A 19722-nucleotide genomic window follows, 5' to 3' on the forward strand; every position below is an offset into this window, starting at 1 on the left:
GAGCCCAGCCGCTCCGCGGCATGTGGGATCTTCCCGGACCGGGGCACGAACCGGCGTCCCCTGCATCGGCAGGCGGATTCTCAACCACTGCGCCACCAGGGAAGCCCCTATATATACTTCTTAAAATCTTTACTGGTTATTCAGAGAGGCATTTCTGGTTAAGAACCACTGTTGGAGTAACACTGTCCAGCTTCTTTCTTTTCACATATGTCATGATTATGATCCTTTTTAATGGTTTTATAATAGGGCCAGGACTAGGAAGGGTTAAGGAGAGTGAGGCGTGCACCCAGGGAGCAAAATTTATTGATGGCAAGAAAACACTGTCATCAAGACAAATCATACTGTAATGCAATACTTAAAAAACTCAAAATTAATGCGAAAAATCCAAATCTTAAATCGACAGTATCCAATTCAGCATTCGCACAGTTTGGCCTCACCATCCTAAGCCCGGTTTTACGGTGGCCGTGGCTTCATGGCCGGTTCTCAGCCTTGGCATGTTGACATCTGGGCTGGATCATTTTTTGCTGTGGGGTCCACCCTGTGCACTGCAGGGTGTTTAGCAGCATCCTTGCGCTCTACCGTCTCGATGCCTGTAGCACACTCCCCCGGCACCTGCTTTGTCACACCCTCAAGTATCTCCAGACACTGCCCAGCGGGGGGCAGAGTCTCCCCAGGTGAGAACCCCTGTGTAATATGTGGTTCAGTTTCAACGAATTGAAATTTGTTGCCTCTGTCATGCGGAAAGATGTGTACTGTTAAGCAGTAAACGTTGTGTTTATGCAGTCACTTAGCGTGTAAGGCAGTTGATTCACTTGCAAGTGGTAGCTCTCAGCCTGTCTCCGTGGAGGTGGACCTTTGAGGTTAATGAGTTACCAGCTCTGAGCTCAATTTGGGGAGTGAAGGAGGCCTATTGAAACAGGAATTCCTTCTCTTCCATAGTGTATTTTTACCAGTTGCAACCCATCCATTGTATCTGGTAATATTATGAACGTTCGTAAGTGGTGATGTTTTTATTGCATTTGGAAAGAAAATTGATATTCATGGTGACTCGGCATTTAATTTCTGTATTACTGTTTCCTGAAATACAGGCTGGAGTTCTCATTGGGAAACGTCCCTGCCATGGATTATTAATGAGAAACGGAGGTCTGTTTTTTTCACTGAATCTCCGTGTATCATTTGTTGGCTGGGCTGTCCTAGAATGACCAAAACGTCACAAGGTGCGAGATGTCCACCGAAGGGCCCAAGTCAGAGGCCTTTGTATACGGAGATCTTGATTCCTCACCCAGCTTCTGACCTCACGTGGGGCTATTTTGCCCTCCCTCCTTAAGAGGGCCAGTGGTTCCCCCCCCAGGGCAAAAAGAGCTGTAACCTGTCTCTGTGGATACCACATCTGTTTTGATTTTCCCCTGGTATTTTTTAAGTAAGAAGAAATGTGTGTAGGTTAAAGGGCCTATGGGGAGGAGGCTAGAGATAAACACTGTACAATGTGAAACTCTTCCATATGGGGAGTGTGAGGATGTTTGAGGACTGGGCCTCAATACGAATACTAGCCGAGCTCCTGGTAATTACCAGTGCCTTCATGATATATGTGGATTGCTATTTGGTGTGTGGATGAGCCTTTTATTTGCAAATTAAAGGAGAAGTTCAGAATCAGTGGTTATGACCCCTCTTCCCTGAAACATCTTAGTAGGAAAGTGGGGTAAGTATCAGTTTAAGAGAGAGAGAAATGAACGTGGAGATAGTAAACCAGTCTGCCTGTGATGTTGGTCCAGGTCAATCACTATCATTTTCTAGTTTGTTTTCAAATGGTTCCCTGATCTGAGAGTGAGGTCTTTGCAAAAATCTGGGCTGTGTTTCTCTTTTTTGCCTTGCCCTAGTGTGGTTTCACCTGGAATGCAAAACCCCAAAGCTCTGTGTTGTCCCAGATTTGAAATATGAGTGGAAGTATTTGACTTCTGTAGACAGAATCAGATTGCTTATAAAATCCGAAGGTTTGTGGAAGATGCCCTGAACTCAGCCTTTCATTCAAATCCACTGTTACTAAAACTTGCCAGCCAGAGCAATTACTTTGTCAAAGGTCTTGTTATTGCTCCTAATGTTAAGTAATAATTTGGTCCAGGTGCTGGGGAATGTGGGCAAAAAAATGAAGACATGCGTCCATGGCTAGAACATAAATTATAGAGTTTAGAAAAAATGTTCTTGATTTAGTCTCTCCCGGAGAGGGAACCTTTCTGTAAATCTTCAGGCCTCGTTATAATTTTAAAGTTAAATTCTTTATGATTAAAAGCACTTGGCAAATAATGATTCATTTAAACTGTAGTTCTGATATATTACTCTAATTATTGTTACCATGCCGTGCCCTTTGGCCTGGAAGTGAAACTCGTGTCCTCTTGACACCAAAGGTTAACAGAGCAGGAAGCCAGAGCAGTGTGTGTGCCTGCGTGACCAGAATAATTTAGTAATTGTCTAATTACCTGAGGAGTATAATGCCACTGCTAAAAATAGTATTAAAAAATTAAATGAAAGTCGTTTTCTTGTTTCTCATAACCCATCTGTTCTCTATTTTGGGCAACCATGTGTTCATGGGTATGAAACGTGATTCATTCTAAAAGATCAGATGGCTTCTGCTCTGTTGGATAAAATACGTTTTTAATGGAACACAGCATTCAGTAACTTCACAAACATCTCCAGCTTCCGAGACTCAGTTGTAGAGGCAGGAAGACTATTATAGGTCTTTTGTCCTAAGCTGTGACTTAAAATCTGGAACTGATGTTGGTCAATTTGATATTTATTTCTTCTTAGAAATGGAAAAAAAGTTCATGACAAATGAGGACTTCTCACCAGTATCTTAGGAATATTAAGTTGTTCATTTGTTCAACAAATATCCGTTGCTAGTTACTACTGCCCTTGGTACTAGAATTCAGTAGACAAGCTCTCTGTTCTCATGGTCTAACGGAAGAATTATCAGGTAAAGAATCCAGTTTTAGCCAGTGGAGACAATAACACACGTGGTAACGTAGAAGCGTGGCTCCCAGTGGGGTGGGCACAGGGGGCAGCATGGATTACGGGGCTCAGGGGAGGTGTCTTTGAGGAGGAGACATTGAACGGAGACCTGAATGATGAGGTGGAGTGAGCTGGCTCTGCAGAGATGTGGGAAACAGTGTTCTAGGAAGTGGGTCCCATAAGTGCAAAGGCCCTGAGGCAGGAAGGAGGTTGGAGAGAGAGGCTCATCAGGTGGGTCATAGGAGGAGGACACCTGAGTGTTTTCTATTGAACACTAACTCATAGACTGTTGACAAGTTGTCTCTTTCTAGTGGTCTTAATTTTTTATTGTATTTTAAGGCAGTAGAACCCCTTTATTCAAAGCTAGGCCTTCATGGTACCCGGTGTGTAACACAGATGGGTATGGGGTTGCTTGTCCTCCACGTTTGATGGTGCTGAGTGGGTTTCTCGGGATTTCTCTACTCGGCACGTGGGTTGAAAACCACCCCCTAGCCCACTCCTCTCATTTGCAGGAAACCGAGCCCCAGAGGGCAGATGGCACTTGCTCAAGGTCACACAGCTGTTCACACCCACCCGAGAATCAGGCTCAGATTTCTCAGCCTTCAGTACTGTTTTTACCGTGTTGCTCAAAACCTTTTCCCCAACTTAACCCATTAGGAGGCCAAGCTGTGTGTTGAAAGGTATGAATGAAGGAACGGATGAGGGCTGTGTAAGCAACAGAACTGCTTCTTAGACAAGAGTTAGGGTCCGTGGCCAGTGTGGAAGGCACAGCTTGAGCACATTTAAGTTTACTCTTGAAAATCTACCCTAAGTGGACTTCTAGGTACCATTTTGCAGTGTGTTCAGCCAGCCAGACTTCTTTCTGGTTGTTACTGATATTCTCCCCGGACCTGCCCTTGGTTGCTTATTACCCGCTAGAGTCCCCATCCATACTGTTGTCTTCATTTTTAAAAAAAAATTATTTTTGGCTGTGTTGGGTCTTCGTTGCTGCGCACGGGCTTTTCTCTCTAGTTGCGGCGGGCGGGGGCTACTCTTCGTTGCGGTGCGCGAGCTTCTCCTTGCTGTGGCTTCTCTTGTTGCGGAGCACGGGCTCTAGGCGCGTGGGCTTCAGTAGTTGTGGCGCATGGGCTTGGTTGCTGCGCGGCATGTGGGATCTTCCTGGACCTGCGATCGAACCCATGTCCCCTGCATCGGCGGGCGGATTCGTAACCACTGCGCCACCAGGGAGGTCCCCTGTCTTCAACTTTAAACTGAGAGGAATGTACATTTAAAACAGCAGTTCTAAACCGGGCATGATTTTGGTCTCCATGGGCAACTGGCAACATCTGAAGACAGTTTTGTTCTCCTGTTGCAACTGGGGGTTGCTTCTGGCATCTAGTAGATGGAGGCCAGAGAAGCTGCCAGCCATCCCACTATGCACAGGACTCTCCCCCTGCCGCCAGCCCCAATGGAGAATTATCTCCCCCAAATGTCAGCAGTGCCGAGGTCCGGAAGCCCTGGTCTGAAGCAGCAGCATCACTTGAAGTGTAATGGGGCCCCCACTCGGTCAGAGGCCCCCAGCACCACCCAAAGGAAGGCACGTTCACATGTTCCCAGGTAGCATCACCCACATTCACTAAACTGTCATTTTCTCCTCTATTTATTTTGCATTTTTGTTTTTGGCTGAGCGCCCATGACCGGATCCCAGACTCACACGCCCTCATGGCAGTGTTACTGGAGACACCCCCAGAGTGACGTGTGTTAGAGCCGCTGAAAGAGAAGCGGCGACTCCGCAGTGTCGTTCTTCTTCCCTCTCGAGGTCCTTCCGTGTGTCTGGTCATCTTCCCCGTTGGTTTCTTCTTCTCATAGCAATCCCAGGACCCGCCCGCTCAGAAGGGCCCCGCGCTCACCACCAAAGTGCGGCGGACCATGAGCAGCCGCGTGCACGAAGCCGTCAAGGCCATCGCGCTGTGCCACAATGTCACCCCCGTATACGAGTCCAACGGTGTCACCGACCAGGCCGAGGCGGAGAAGCAGTACGAGGACTCCTGCCGCGTGTACCAGGCGTCCAGCCCGGACGAGGTAAGCCCCGGGCATGCGGGGTGCCCTGCCCGTTTCCCACCCGCTCGCTGCCGGTGGGGCCACCTGTCAGCGCAGCGGGATCCGGGACGATGCTGGGCCGCTAGGGAAACAGGCTGGCAAATGCCTGCAGCCCTTGATCTTCCTCTAGAAGGAGTAGCCCTGGACTTGAGACACATCCTGAGTTAGGAAGCAGCGAGAGATCTTGTTTGTGGTTCAGACGGCCAGCGCATAAGGGGCACAGGTCCCATAAAACCACATTTTAAAAAAAACAGGTTAATTAGGATATAATCCACATACCGTACAATCGCCCGTGTGACAGATACATACAGGTCAGTGGTTTTTTAAAATAGTGTGTTCATGGAGTTATGCAACCATTACCACAGTCGATTTTAGAATCGATTTTTGTGACACTTTTGTCAACCCAAAAGGAAGCACTCCGTGCCTGTATTCCCAGAGACTCCCACCCTCCCTCCCTCCAGCCCCTGGCGACCACTGACCTACTTTCTATCTCTGTAGATTTGCCTGTTCTGGACATTTCATACAAATGGAAACATACACACACATTTTGTGTCTCACTTCTTTCACTTAGCATGTATTTTCAAGATTCATCCATGTAGTAACATGTATCAATACTTCATGCCTTTTTATGGATGAACAATATTCCATTGAATGGATAATACTGTGTTTTGTTTATCCAGTCTTTGGTTGATGAACATTTGGACTGTTAATATATTTTCTATGTATGTAATATATATATATGTGTGTGTATTTTCTTTGGGGGGGGGCTGTTGTGCTATGAACATGTGTCCAGGTTTTTGCGCAGACATATGTGTTCATTTCTCTTGGGGTACGTATAGGAGAGGGATTGCTGGGTCACGTTAAATTTATGTTTCGCCTTTTGAGAAACTGCCGCACTGTTTTCTAAAGTGGCTGCACCGTTTTAAACTCCCACCTGCAAGGTACGAGGGTTCCAGTTTCTCTGCATCTTAGCTGACACTTGTCATCGTCCCTCCTTTTGATTCTCGCCGATCTAGTGCGTGTGAAGTGAAATCTCCTTGTGGTTTTGATTTGTGTTTCTGATACCAAAGGTTAATAACGTTGATAACGTTGAGCATCTTTTTATGTGCTTATTGGCCCCTTTATGTATCTTCCTTGGAGAAATGTCTATCCAGGTCCTCTGCCCACTTTTAATTGTGTTATGTGTCTTTGTTATTGAGTTGTAAGAGTTCTTTATGTATTTGAGATAAAAGCCTCCTATCAGATATATGATTTCCAAATATTTTCTCCCATTCTATCTTTTATGTTCTTGATGGTGTCCTTTGAAAAACGTGGAAGTTTTAAATTTTGATGAAGTCTGGTAAGCCACATGTTTTTGTATCTAAGCATCAACTCTTGGTAAAGCTGAAAGGATTCATTTAATTCTGTGTTCGAGAGCATAGGACCTGGTAATACAGTTGCCTGTGTAGTGTTTTCTGTAAGAAGCCCCTAACTGCTTTTTCTCTTAGGGTGCCATATGATAGGAACGCCTTTTGTGTAGGTGTAGGCAGAGAACTCCCTCGCCCAGCATGAAAATGGTATCATATCCTTTGCCCCCTGACTTGAGCGTAGTTAAGACACAGTCCGTGTTTTACCAGTCTGTTAACATTTTTCTTTTCTTTCCAGTCTTCCTTCTTTTCTTTTTTCTTTCCTTAAAAAAAACTTTTGTTCTGATGATGGAAGCAATTTTTTGTAGTGTGGAAAATTTGGAAATTTCAGAAGAATATAAAGAGGGAAATGGGTTATTTGCAACTTCACTCATAAAAGGTAACAATGGGTAACTTCCCTTGAGTATTTGGTACACATCAGGTCCCATTTGACGCACTGTGTATTATTCATTGAATCTTCCCAGTAACTAAGAGGTACTACGATTATCCCCATTTTCAGAAGAGAGAAGTCAAGGACAGAGAGATTAAATATTTAGCCTCAAGTTCCTAGTTTTTTGTTTTTTTTTTTAAGAGTTCAAAGTATAGTGGCTTTTCTTTTCTCTTATTATTTTTTAATTGAAGTGTAGTTGATTTACACTATTAGTTTCAGGAGTACAACAGAGTGATTTGATATTTTTAGAGCTTATACTCCATATAAAGTTATTATAAGATATTGGCTATGTTCCCTATGCTGTACATTACATTTTTATATCTTCCCTGGATTTTTTGTTTTTAGACTCTTTAATTTTGAAATACTTTCAGATTTTTGGAAAAGTTGTAAAATTAACACAAAGAAGTCCCCTTTACCAAAACTTTACTCAGATTCTTCAAATGTGAATACTTTTCTGCTTTTGCTTTATCTTTACCTTTGAAGAGTAAGCTTCAGGCATGATCCCCTTTTATTCCTAAATATTTCCTAAGAATACTTTCCTAAATATCTCCCTACAAAACAAGGACATTTATCCGAATCAGGAAATTAACGTTGATACAGTACTGTTATCTAACTTGCAGATCTTATTAAAATTGCATCAATCGTCCCACTCACTTTTTTTTTTACAAAAAAATAAAAAAATATTTTCCCTAGATCAGTAACCAATCCAGGAGTACACACCACATTCAGTTGTACCGCCTCTGGTGTCTCTTATTTGTATTTTTTTAATTTATTTTTGCTTTTTGGCCAAGCCGTGCAGCATGTGGGATCTTAGTTCCCCAACCGGGGGTCAGACCCATGTCCCCCTGCAGTGGAAGCTCGGAGTCATAACCACTGGGCCATCTGGCGTTTCTTTTAACCTGGAACAGTTCCTCAGCTTTCCTTGACCGTCACAGCCTTGACTCTGTTGAAGAATACAGGTTATCTGGTTTGTGGGGTGTCCCTCAGTTTGTATTTGTCTGACATTTTCGTATGATGTTGACTCAGGTTATGCATTTCTGGCACTGTGCTCGGTGCAGGGTATCCGGAGACGCATGATGCTGGCGTGTCTAGGTCTCGGAGATGCTAACTTAGGTTTCTTGGCTAAGGTGGTGTCTCCCGGGTTTCCTCCTGGTAAAGCTGCCCTTTTCTGTGGCTGACTTAGGTTACAACGCCAGAGTCCCCTAAGTGACACGGTCAGGGCTTTAACCCAGGGAGTTTGTTTTCAGAGCCCAAACTCTTAATCCTTTTACTAAACCATTTTTCAGAAACCACTAAATATTAATTTTTATTAATTTGATGCATAGCCCCTCCACTAGGTTTTCATGTATTTTTTTCTTAAAAAAATTAGCATTTTAATATAGTTATGGGTTTTGCCTACATTTGTTTTTTTTTCACTAATATTTTATCATACCTGTTTCTCAATTTTCTTGAACATTATTAAAACACAGTTTTTCAGATTCACTGCCTACGGTATGGACCCTAATATCTTCAACTGTTCTCATATTATTGGAGGCGCCACCAGGGAAGCCCAGTTATTTCTATTTTTGAGCAACAGTATTTATAGACATTTGCAGTGAGTATCCTTACACTTGCTATTTCTAGAAATGGTGTGACGGGGTTCATTATTTCACCAGGTATTTTTGAGTGCCTCCCGTGGGCCAGGCACTGTGGAGTCTACGTTAAACAAGGCAGCAGCTCACACCCCTTGGGGCGGCAGGAGTGAGACCGTTGCCTGAGCGGGTTCCTTATCCTCACTGTGTGTCTGTGACGTGGGACCCCCAGGAGGGTGTTGTGAGGCCCTTAGTAGGTGGTCAGTAAATCCTGTGGGTCAAACTGAATGAATATGTTTAAGGCTCATGACGTAAATTACCAGGGTGCTTCCTGGTTTTTTTTTTTTTTTTAACCATTTTACTCTTCCACCAGTGTTGCAAGGACTCCCAGTTATGATGATGATGATGATGATGATTTTTGTTCATTTTAAGAAGGAGGGAGGGGCTTCTTTGATACGTGAAGTGTTTTTGGAGGTCTGGACTCATCTGAGAATATCCGTGAACCAGTGGTTGATGTGATCGTGCGGGCGGGGGGAGGGTGGCACAATAAGAATCTTTTCCAAAGATCAGAAATGGCAGGACACTTAGGTGTGTCTTTCCCTGCCCAGTCTCTTCTTCCTCCTTTTCTGGGGCAATGGAATGTGTCCCCTGGGAGATGACTCCTTCTCATCTGCTTGGTGTTTGTGGACGAGCTCAAGCTGTGAAGCCCAGTTCATCCGTGACCATTGATAGTTGAACCAGGCTTTTTAGGGGTGAAAAATATGGTAACCCTTGGCCAAATTCTGAGATGGGAATTGTGTGCAGAGAGAAGGGGGAGGTGGAGGATAGGTATGGATGAGCCTACTGAGACTTGTGCCCTGGAACCAGAAGCTTGTCATATTTGTCACCGTGTCTTAACCAGGGTTAGTCTGCTTGATCTTGCCTTTCCGTTTGGGAATGGGAGGATGATACCATTGAATGGTCTATGTGAGAAAGGACCAGATTCTCGGTAGTTATGGACTGGGGACCAGTAGCTTGTGGGTATTTCATAGCATTTAAATTAAATGTTGGTGATCCGATCATCACTTGTGCCTCTGGGCTCCGATTGGCTATTGACATGCGTATGTGACGGTCTTTAATGCCTGTCCCACACCCCTGGTTCCCACTGAACCTTGATATATTTGTTTTAGGGCTGTGCAAAGATTTTTCCATGAAGGTAAATCTTCCATGGAATGCTTTGTGCTTTTCAGCTCCTTTTTGTTAAAGAGAAGAGCCCTTTATCTCTGCTGTCCATTAATTGCCTTTGGATTCAGATTTGTTTTGTTTTTCTAAGATTCTGAATAGCAGTTTGCTTTTTTTTTTAAAAAGGTATTTTCTTTTGGTCTTTGGTGTCTTCACAGAGGTCGGTGTTACTTTCTTGGTTTCCTTTTTCCCACAGCTTTATTTTTTTTTATTATACAGTCATTTCATGTTTATGATAGAATATATGAAAATGTAGAGAAGAAAAAAAAGTAAACCATGATCCTACTAACTGAAGGTATAACCACTGTTAATATTTTACTCACCAGCCTTTTAAACTACTTCAAAAGATGCGTACCTCAAAATATAAATCTGTTTATGTAAATATCCTGTCTGACAGAAAATAGGTTAAATCTAGTTCCAGTGAAATCTTTCGGAAAGCTGTACTGTTTCCAGATCCCTGTGGGATTCCACCGTAGGAGTGGCTGGGTCTAGAATCCTACCTTTGAAATTCTATATCAATAGAACCTGGCTGGTGCGGGCAAGGTCCGTTGATGGAATACATACAGAAGCCAGTATCCTCTTTACTTTGGAGCTCCTGGAGTAATTTCTACCAGTTGGCCTAGGATTCATTTCCTGTAACAGAAAGCAGGATTTCCTAAATTTGTTTCCTGTGCACATTCCGCCTGGGAAACCTTGAAGTGTCTTTATTCAGCTATTGATTACAGCCTGGGGGGCACTGCCCCCACCCCCCGACCCCCCGCCCGTACAGTAAACTCCCAGGGGAAATGAGACAGATGTAATCTGGCCAGAGAGAAGTGGTCCGAATATGCTTGGGCGAGCAGACTTCAGCCCTGACAGCATCCCATCGTTTGCAGGATATTTGGCAGTGTTGGAGGTGGGGTGCAGTGAAGCGTGGGGGGGGTGTGTCACTGTGATACAACTTTTAACGTGTCCTTCTTGGTGTGAGTGGTCAAGGAAGTGCTCTCCTCCGAGCAGATAGAATCCACCCTGGGACTCGTTCATTTGTCTAAAGAAGTTGATAAACATAACCTGTAATTCTCACTACGCAGTGATAACCACTGTTTATGTTCAGGTGTAGAGTTAACCCAGATTTTTCCTAAATGTGGGCATATATGTAGAATTACAGTTGTATGTTTCTCTGGTACAGAATCACACTGTAGTACAAGGAAGGAAGGAGGGTGGAGTGGGTTAAGTCACATCCTTGAGAGAGCCAGATGGTTTTCATGGTCCTGTAGGGTTTATGTGTGCGTGCACGTGTGTGTGTGCGCATGTGGGCACGTGTACATATGTGCGTGAGTGTGGGTGTGAGCACGTGCACGTCATGTGTGCACGGCTGCTGTTGGAGCATGTGTGGCATGTGGATGTGCATGGGTGTGTGAGTGAAAGTGGCCTGCTGTATGTGGCTGTGCCTTGAGTAACTCAGTGATTTCAGAGCCCTTAGTTACAAGTTCTGGGTAAAGTGTAGAATGTTCTGTGTGGCCACCCCTGCTCACGGCGCAGGGCGAGAAGTCTGTCTCCATCTTCCCCCGAGGCACCCCGCCCCCTCCTTTCTCACAGTCTCTACACAGGGCCTTTCCCCTGACCTCTGCCTCGGAGCTGCCCACTGTTCTCAATATCTGAGTACCTTTGCGGAGATAATTCTTTGCATATGTTAGAATTTTCCTCACCCTTTAATTGTTAACCTATTTTAAAAATTTAAGAGCACAATTGTAAATTTCCGTTACTCATCCTTCTAAAGCATGTCCGTGTGTGTGGTGTCGCTGTGTGGGACGTCAGCTGAGTTTTGCTAAAATGTTGGGTTGCTGTGTGTTCTGTCATCTCGCAATGGCATTTCAAGACCTTCATTTCCACTAATTTTTCTGAAAGATGGGGGCATCGCATTACCCCTCCTTACCCCGCAGCGCAGCTGCGGGTCGTGTGTCACTGCCAGGGCGGACTTGATTAGCGGTGTGATTTTAAGCTGCACTCAGCCTCCTTGTAGGTAAAGAGGGGCTGATACATCACACGGAGCTCCTGGCCCTTAGAGAAGAGAGGGAGCAGTGAGGGTAGCGGTGATGCTGCCAGTGATAAGAAGGGGTCACCTGTTGCTTATCTGCTGTGTGCCAGACACCGCGTTATGGGCATCCCTTACCACCCAGAATTACTGTGATTGTGCTGTTTGCAAATGAGGTATAGATTGGCTAAGGAGTATTCCCAAGGTCACACGGCTGGCGAGATTAAAACCGGCAGCCCATGTCCAGAGGTGGGGCTTGTAACCCCATAGGACCACGTCCCTACCCATGGCATGATGGCTTGAAAGTGCTTTGTCAACTCACAAGTGTTGCAGAGTGAAGCACTTGGGTTTGGGGAGCTCAGGGTGGATACTGGGTGAAGTTCCGGAGTGTCCAATTATTTTTACCTACTCCGGTCCCCTTGGGACACCTGCACTGAGCCAGTGTTGTGTCTGGGATCTCCAAAACTCAGTGGCACCTTTTGTGTGTGTGTCCATGCCCTCTTTTCTCATCTTGTAAGCTTCCAAGCTTGGTGATAATAACCGTCTTCTGCCAGACCCCAGAAGCCTACCTTCTGAGTGTCTTGCCTTCACCGTCCATCTCTTCAGGATCCGGCCCTTAGAAGGGAAAACCAGAAAGGATGTGTTTCTCCTCTAGTCCACAGTAACCTTGAAATGGCCCCCTTGCAAGTGGCCGTGAGAGGTGGGTGAAGAGTGAGTGGGTCTCTCCTCCAGACATCAGAGTCTGTAGATGGAGAGCATTCCTGCATCCATTAGAATGTCAGAAGCTGGGAGTAATGCAGACAGGGGTGATATAAGAAAAAGGGGTACACAGTGAAGGTACAGCTAACCTAGAAGCAGATTTTATTTTTAGTCCCCCCCCCTCACTAATTATAAGAGTAACATTAGCTTGTTATAGAAAAAGAAAAAAAATTACAGGAAAAAAAGTCAAATATGTTTTGGTGTTTTTCCTACCTATTTCTCTTCTGTATACATACGATATATGTTCGATGACCTTGATTTGTTCCCTTGCATTATCCCTTTCCGGTAACTATCTATGGTAAGAATATTCTTAGTGGCTGCTCTATATTCTGCTGCTTAGATACACCACAGATTATTTTCTCTGTCTCCCAAGTGTAACATTTAGGTGGTCCCCCACTTGTGGCTGTCATAAATAATGTCATGATGGAGAGCCTTGCTCATTCAGTCTCTCTGTACATCTCTCAGCATGCATGGAAGGTCCCAGTTGTCTCATTTTGCGTTTTCTTAACCTGTTGCAAAGAGTGAGGATAAAAACTGTTGGGGAAAGGTAAGCCCGTGGCCTTGAGGGGGGGCCGGCAATCTCCCGTCCCTTTGCAGCCTTGGGGTTTTTTTTTTCCTCCATAACCACATCCCTGTCGGTCCCCTGAATGCCGCCTCGTGTCTGAGCCTCAGCTCCAGGCCTCGGACAATGCCAGCGTTCAGATGTGTGCACGATGGAGTGTGGAGTGTTGACTCAGAGAGATTTAGGAGGCTGGTGGGGCTCCACCATCACGTTGCCAGGCCCTTGGACCTGAGGGTGAGGTCAAAGAACAGAGGTCAGGAACTTAAGGAAAAAATCCTCCATCAATGTTATGTATTAACCACTGGGGTAGAATTTTGAAATAAGATTTTGGTTGCTCGGAAGATAGGGGTCCTGTGTAAGGCAGGACTATGGGATTTTGGGGGCACTGTAGAAAACGGTCAAATGAGCCTTCCTTAGTATTAGCTCATCCACGGCCATACATGCAAAAGTCCTGTTCCATATCACATTGGTATTGGTCCAGAATGGACTTAAGTAAATAGTCGTTTCTAAGTGGCTAAATTTTTTTGGAGATGATACCATTCTTCCTTTTCAAATACTTGTTTTTAATCAGAGTTAAGTCGTAAGAGGCTGAATTTCAAGTATAGGATCAGGAAATTTGGATCAGGGAGTGGCCTTTTATTCTACCACCTTGTCCACTGATTCTTAAAAGTAGCAGGCTGTGTTTTGTTTGCTCCGTGCTGTGTTTAAAAAAAAAACAGCAATATTTAAACATCACTCAGTGTTCTATAAAAATCAGCTTCTGAGAAAGATCAGATCTGGAAAGACTGGGCCCAGTTTCTACCTGGCAGCAGTTGGCCCCCTCCCCCAAACCCTGTCCCTAGGGGGCCGGCCCTGCCCCTGTCCGCTGCCTGCCCTGCCCCTGTTGGCATTCAAACCTGCAACCACCATGTGGCACATTTTGGAACCTGTTTCTTAATAAAGTAAAGAATACCTCGGTCTGTGGATATTGATAACTTGAAAGGCTGGCTTCGGGCAGACTGGCCATTCTTTGTAAGCCTGGGTGTTTATCGGATTGGATGCCTCCAAAGAACCGTTTTAATCAGATAGCAGATTCATGCATGTTCTTACCTTTCATATGCGTCCTGCTTTTGAAAGGAATTCAAGGCTCTTTAGCCTGTCTGGCGTAATTCCCAAGCACCCATTCCCAGGTACAAAGGGAAGATTATTAAAGCTTGTCACAGGTGGTTCATTGCTGACCAACAAATGATGAAAAAGCCCTTTCATGGGCAGCTCTGACAAGAGTTCTTCAGATAGGCTTTTTTTTTTTTGGAGGTGGAAGGGTGGAGTTAGGAGGCTCTGTTTTTTTTAATTTCCTGACCCAAACCAGACACACAGCTGACTCGTGGAGCCCAGATCCCCCGCTCTGGCCCTTTCTTGGTTTCCAGCATTTGCTTTTGCCTCTCATTTATTTATTCATTCATTTACCTTACGAGGTCTCTTTTTTCTGCTGCTCTTCTGACCTCCGGATAGTCTGACCCGAGGCCCCCTGAGACCCCCAGCTCCGGCTGTTAAGGACAGCGAGACTCAAGACCCTGAGATTGGGACTTCCCTGGAGGTCCAGTGGTTAAGAATCCATGCTTCCAGTGGTGTTAAGACTCCAAGACTACAGGGGGGTGCGGGTTTGATCCCTGGTCAGGGAACTAAGATCCCACGTGCAGCGTAGTGCGGCTGTAAGAACAAAAAAAAAGACCCTGAAATCCTTTCTGATTTGGCAATACAGGATGATTCTTTTGAATGGAAGCGCAGACCCTCTAGCAGAAGTAGCCTCATTTACATCATCTTGTTTTAGGAAGGGATGGAGTCGTCCTCCCTGACCGCTGAAATGTTTGTCCGCGCTGCTGTTGAGAAGGGTCAGTGGGCTCCCCAGTTCTAAACTGCTCTCTTCTCAGTAGGACCCCTGGGGATTTTATATGTTCTGGTAGAAAACAGCTTTAAATTAAAGCTGACTTAATGTTAAAGTCGGAATAAGGGAGTGTAAGGTGAGAAAGAAAGGCCCTCCTGCAGGGCTCATATCCTGTTGGAATCGGCCCCCAAGGGGACTGGTGAGGTTTTGATTAGGACCTTGGACCCAAGGGGTGGGAGATGGGAGGCGGGGCAACCAGCACAGTCAAAGTAGGTTCCTTAACTCCCTGGAGGGGTTTGCTGTAGAAGAAAGCATGGTTAGAAGATGTTTCCATTCAGCTGTAAGTCATGATTCCCCGGGAACACTTGTCACTGTTGATCATTTCAGATTCATGGTTCAACTTTCCCTCCAACACAGTCCTGTGGGGTCGCGGCAGGGGGACCCAGGCTGGCCAAGGCCAGAACTGCCTCTACGGCCCTGAAAGCCACTTCCCATTCTGGAGTTTCAGATCCTTTCTCTCTTTTTTTTTTTTTTTGCGGTACGTGGGCCTCTCACTGTTGTGGCCTCTCCCGTTGCGGAGCACAGGCTCCGGACGCGCAGGCTCAGCGGCCATGGCTCATGGGCCCAGCCGCTCCGCGGCATGTGGGATCCTCCCGGCCCGGGGCACGAAGCCGCGTCCCCTGCATCGGCAGGCGGACTCTCAACCACTGCGCCACCAGGGAAGCCTCAGATCCTTTCTTGATTGAAGTTAAGAACAGGCTTTGGGGTAATTAGTGTATCTCCTTGAAGCCCAGTATCACAGACTCTTCACATCTTTTCAGAGCAATTAAATACATTTTTAAGGGGTGAAACAACAGCTGTTTAAAAGCAAGGATGAAAAAATCTTTTCCCTAGCAGTCGTGTTGGAAAGCATCCGAAGAAGAATTTCCTTTTTCTTTGTTACTAAACTGGTATGTAAAGGAGGATGTAAATTTAGTCAAGCTTTCCGGGCTTGTGTATATCTGTGTATTTGTAATAATCTCGTATTGTGTTGAGATATTTATTTACTTAATTAAAATTAAAAATATTAAAAATAAAAGAAGTGCGTGTACACACTAAAATATTTCAGTAGAATATAGAGAGAAGAGTGAAGTAATTTCTCTTCAGGTGTATCATCCTATAAGCATTTTAGTGCATGTACCCAAGGTTTTTAATATTTATATGCATGGGATTTTAAAATTTATATCAGTGTTTACTGATTTGTTCATTTTAAACTTGGAAAGAAGATTGTTAGCAGATAGGACAGGCCATATTGAAATTCAGAGTGATTAGATGAAACAACTATATGAATGAGTTTCCAAAGACTTATGCAGGTTAATAGCAAAACAAACAAAAAACCAAACTTGATTAGCCCTTTCTTTTGGAGGTGGAGGTCAGTGGGGATTAGGAGGTGGGCACCTTTGGGGGCTGTTACTATGCCTACCACGCCCCCCCCCCGTCAACTTTCTAACGGTGACAGTGAGTCAGGGGTGACCGGGCACACCCACTAAGGATGCACTGATGTGTGTGCACCCGTGTTTAGAGAACAGGCATTTGGATGGCCCGGGATTGGCACTTTCTCTTGGGCTACTTGGGTCAGCTAGACACAGGATTCTATCTCATCTCAGCCCATGGTAGCTGCCCGCCGAGAGCAGCTCACCTGGCCTCTCTGACTCTGTTTCTTCATCCATCGGGTAGAGCTGCTTGGTACTTCCTGCCTCCATGGGCTGTGCTGACAAGTAAACACGATGACCTTGTGGTTCGTACGCTGTAGGCTCTTCGTACTTACCCCTGTCTCCCCCCCGCCATGGCGTGGCCCCCTTCCTGTGGCAGTGGCGGTGAGAGCTTGGTGGTCTCCCCTCCCCAGCTCCCCGCTCTGTCCCCGCCTTTTCCACTCCTATTTCCTTCTTTCCCTGAAAACCCCAGACCAAATTTATCTGTAGACGTGTTTTATTTTCTTCATGGGCATTTAAAACATGCAGCTTAGTGGCTTACATTGAAAAGTTAGAGATCTTAGGGACAAGGTCAGATTTCTGGTTTTTCTTGAGAAACTGGAAGCTCTGGCCACCCTGGGTCCACATTCCCGCGGGGCAGCCTCCTTCAGGGGGGCACTGGCTCCTGCCTGCCGCACTTCCCACTGGTCTGGCCCCTGTCTTGGAATTTGCATCCTCCATGCCTTTGACTGGAAGTGAAGCAAGCCTTGCTCGGGCTGTGAGAAGATTCCAGTTGGTGACAGAACCGTGGCCGTAGGAAGTATAGCGGGTGGTGGAGGTCTTGGCTGTGCACCAGGTAGATCCAGGTTCCTGCCTAGCCGGCCGTTGCCCCAGAGCATCACCTCAGGCAACTTACTGAGCTTCCGCAAGCCTCAGTTTCCTCATCTGTACAGACCAGCGTTCTCCCCGTCAGTACTGCCTGCCACGTGGGGTGGGCTGATTCTCTGTCATGGGGGCTGTCCTGTGTGTTGTAGGATGTTTAGCAGAATCACCGGCCTCCACCCACGAGATGCCAGTAGAAAATATCCACCCCCTCCTCAGTTGTGGCAACCAGAACTGTCCCCAGACGTTGCCATGTACCCCTTGGGGGCAGAGCTGCCCAGTCGGGAACTGCTGTAGATCCCCTCCCGGTTGAGTGTGTGTGAGTCTAACAGGGAGCCTGGAGGTGAGGCGCCCCACCCCGGCACCGTGCTCCTGGCCTCCCCGTGTTCGTGGTTTGCCTGGTGCAGCTCCTTCCAGACCTGGTCTCTGGTTGTGCTGATCCTTGAGCCTGTGCGGTTCTCTCTGCCACAGCTCTGGCGCGTGGCCTGCTTTAGGGCCCAGAAGAGAGGGCAGCTGTGAGCGCGGAGCCCCCGCAGGCCTAGAGGGGCTGGCGCGGGGCTGTCACCGGCCAGCACGGGGCTGTCACCGGCCAGCACGACCTCCCCCAGGGACGCAGGCCCTGCTCGGCCTCACCTGTCTCTGCTCCCCCATCCACCTTTATGTTCATTTGCTTGACCTGTGAGCCAGGATCCTCGGCTGTGTATCTGACCTTCGACCCTTGTCACATTTAGGTGGCCCTGGTGCAGTGGACTGAAAGTGTGGGCTTAACACTGGTGGGCCGTGACCAGTCTTCCATGCAGCTGAGGACCCCTGGTGACCAGATCCTGAACTTCACCATCTTGCAGATCTTCCCTTTCACCTACGAAAGCAAACGCATGGGCATCATCGTGAGGGTGAGTTGTCTTTTATTTGTGATTTAAAACGGTTAAAAAAAAACAAAAACCTGCCTAAGTCTGCTGTGTATGTCCCTGTGGCTGGACATTCTTTCTTACCCCTTTCTTTATTGTATTATTGCCTGTCGTTCAGACGTAGCAAGTGGACATAATTCCCTCAGAAGAAAGAGAATTAGTTCATCAGTTGGACAGATCTCGGATAGCTGCTCAGATTTTGGTTCACCCACTTCCAGAGTGAAAGGGCTAATGAGTGTAGATTGAGCATTTCTTGGTAATAATACATTTCTCATTGTATACTTTTTCGTTTAATTAAATGTTATTTTCTATTGAGGTGACATTCACATGACATAAATTAATCATTTAAACGTGTTAATTCATTGGCATTTAGTACATTCACAGTGTCTCGCATCCACCACTTTCCTCAGATTTTGAAACATTGGCATCACTGCAAAAGGGAACCTTGTATCCGTTAAGCGGTCACTCTCCATACCTTCTTCCCCATAGTCCCTGGAAACCTCCAGTCTCCTTTCTGTCTCTAGGATTTACCTATTCTGGATACTTCATATAAATGGAACCACACAATATGTGACCTTCTGTATCTGGCTCCTTTCACTTAGCATAATGTTTTAGAGATTCATCCGTGTTGTAGAGATTCGTGCTAAGTGGAGAGCTTCATCTCTAGGATTTACCTATTCTGGATACTTCATATAAATGGAACCACACAATATGTGACCTTCTGTATCTGGCTCCTTTCACTTAGCATAATGTTTTAGAGATTCATCCGTGTTGTAGCATATATACATACTTCATTCCTTTTCATGACTGAGTAATATTTCATGTTGATTATCCATTCATCTATCAGTGGACATTTGGGTTGTTTCCACCTTTTGGCTATTGTGAATAGTGTTGCTATGAACATTTGTGTATAAAGATTTGAGTATCTGTTTTCAGTTCTTTTGAGTAGATGCCTAGGAGTGGAATTGCTGGGTCCGTTTCCAGGTTGCTGGATAATTCTATCTTTTAACTTTATGAGGAGTCACCAAACTTTTCTACAAAATGCTGCACCATTTATAGGGTTGGCCAAAAAGTTCGTTCAGCTCTTTCTGTAAGATGTTACAGAAAGAGCTGAACGAACTTCTTGGCCAGCCCAATACATTCTACCAGCGGTGTATGAAGTTTCTGGTTTCTCCATATCCTCATCGGTGCTTGTTATTTCCCCTTTTTTTCATTGTAGCCATCCTAGTTGCTGTGAAGTGGTATTTCATTGTGGTTTTGATTTGCATTTTCCTAATCGCTAATGTTGTTGAGCATCTTTTCATATACTTATTGACCACTTGTATTCTTCCTTGGAGACATGTCTGTTCAAGTCGTTTGCCCACTTTTTAAATGGGTAGTCTTTTATGGTTGTGTTGTAAGAGTTCTTTATATAGTCTGGATACTAGACCCTTATCAGAGATATGATATACAAATATTTTCTTTCATTCTGTAGCTTGTCTTTTTGCTTTCTTGATAAAATTCTTTTGATGCACAGAAGTTACTAATTTTGATGAAGTCCAATTTATTTTTTTCCTCTGTTGCTCTTGACTT

The 19722-nt window shown here is 45.5% G+C and overlaps 1 protein-coding gene across 1 annotated transcript in view; it reads left to right on the top strand.

Annotated features, from left to right (window-relative positions):
- The window catches only part of ATP9A (ATPase phospholipid transporting 9A (putative)), a 140906-nt gene that overhangs the window by 75316 nt on the left and 45868 nt on the right, over positions 1-19722 (top strand). The window contains exons 14-15 of the mRNA XM_024128332.3: positions 4852-5064; positions 17974-18135. Of these exons, the coding sequence (XP_023984100.1) occupies positions 4852-5064; positions 17974-18135 (375 nt within the window). The remainder of the gene's footprint in view (positions 1-4851; positions 5065-17973; positions 18136-19722) is intronic.

Source organism: Physeter macrocephalus, chromosome 14 (genome assembly GCF_002837175.3).
Source record: "Physeter macrocephalus isolate SW-GA chromosome 14, ASM283717v5, whole genome shotgun sequence".
NCBI lineage: Eukaryota > Metazoa > Chordata > Mammalia > Artiodactyla > Physeteridae > Physeter > Physeter macrocephalus.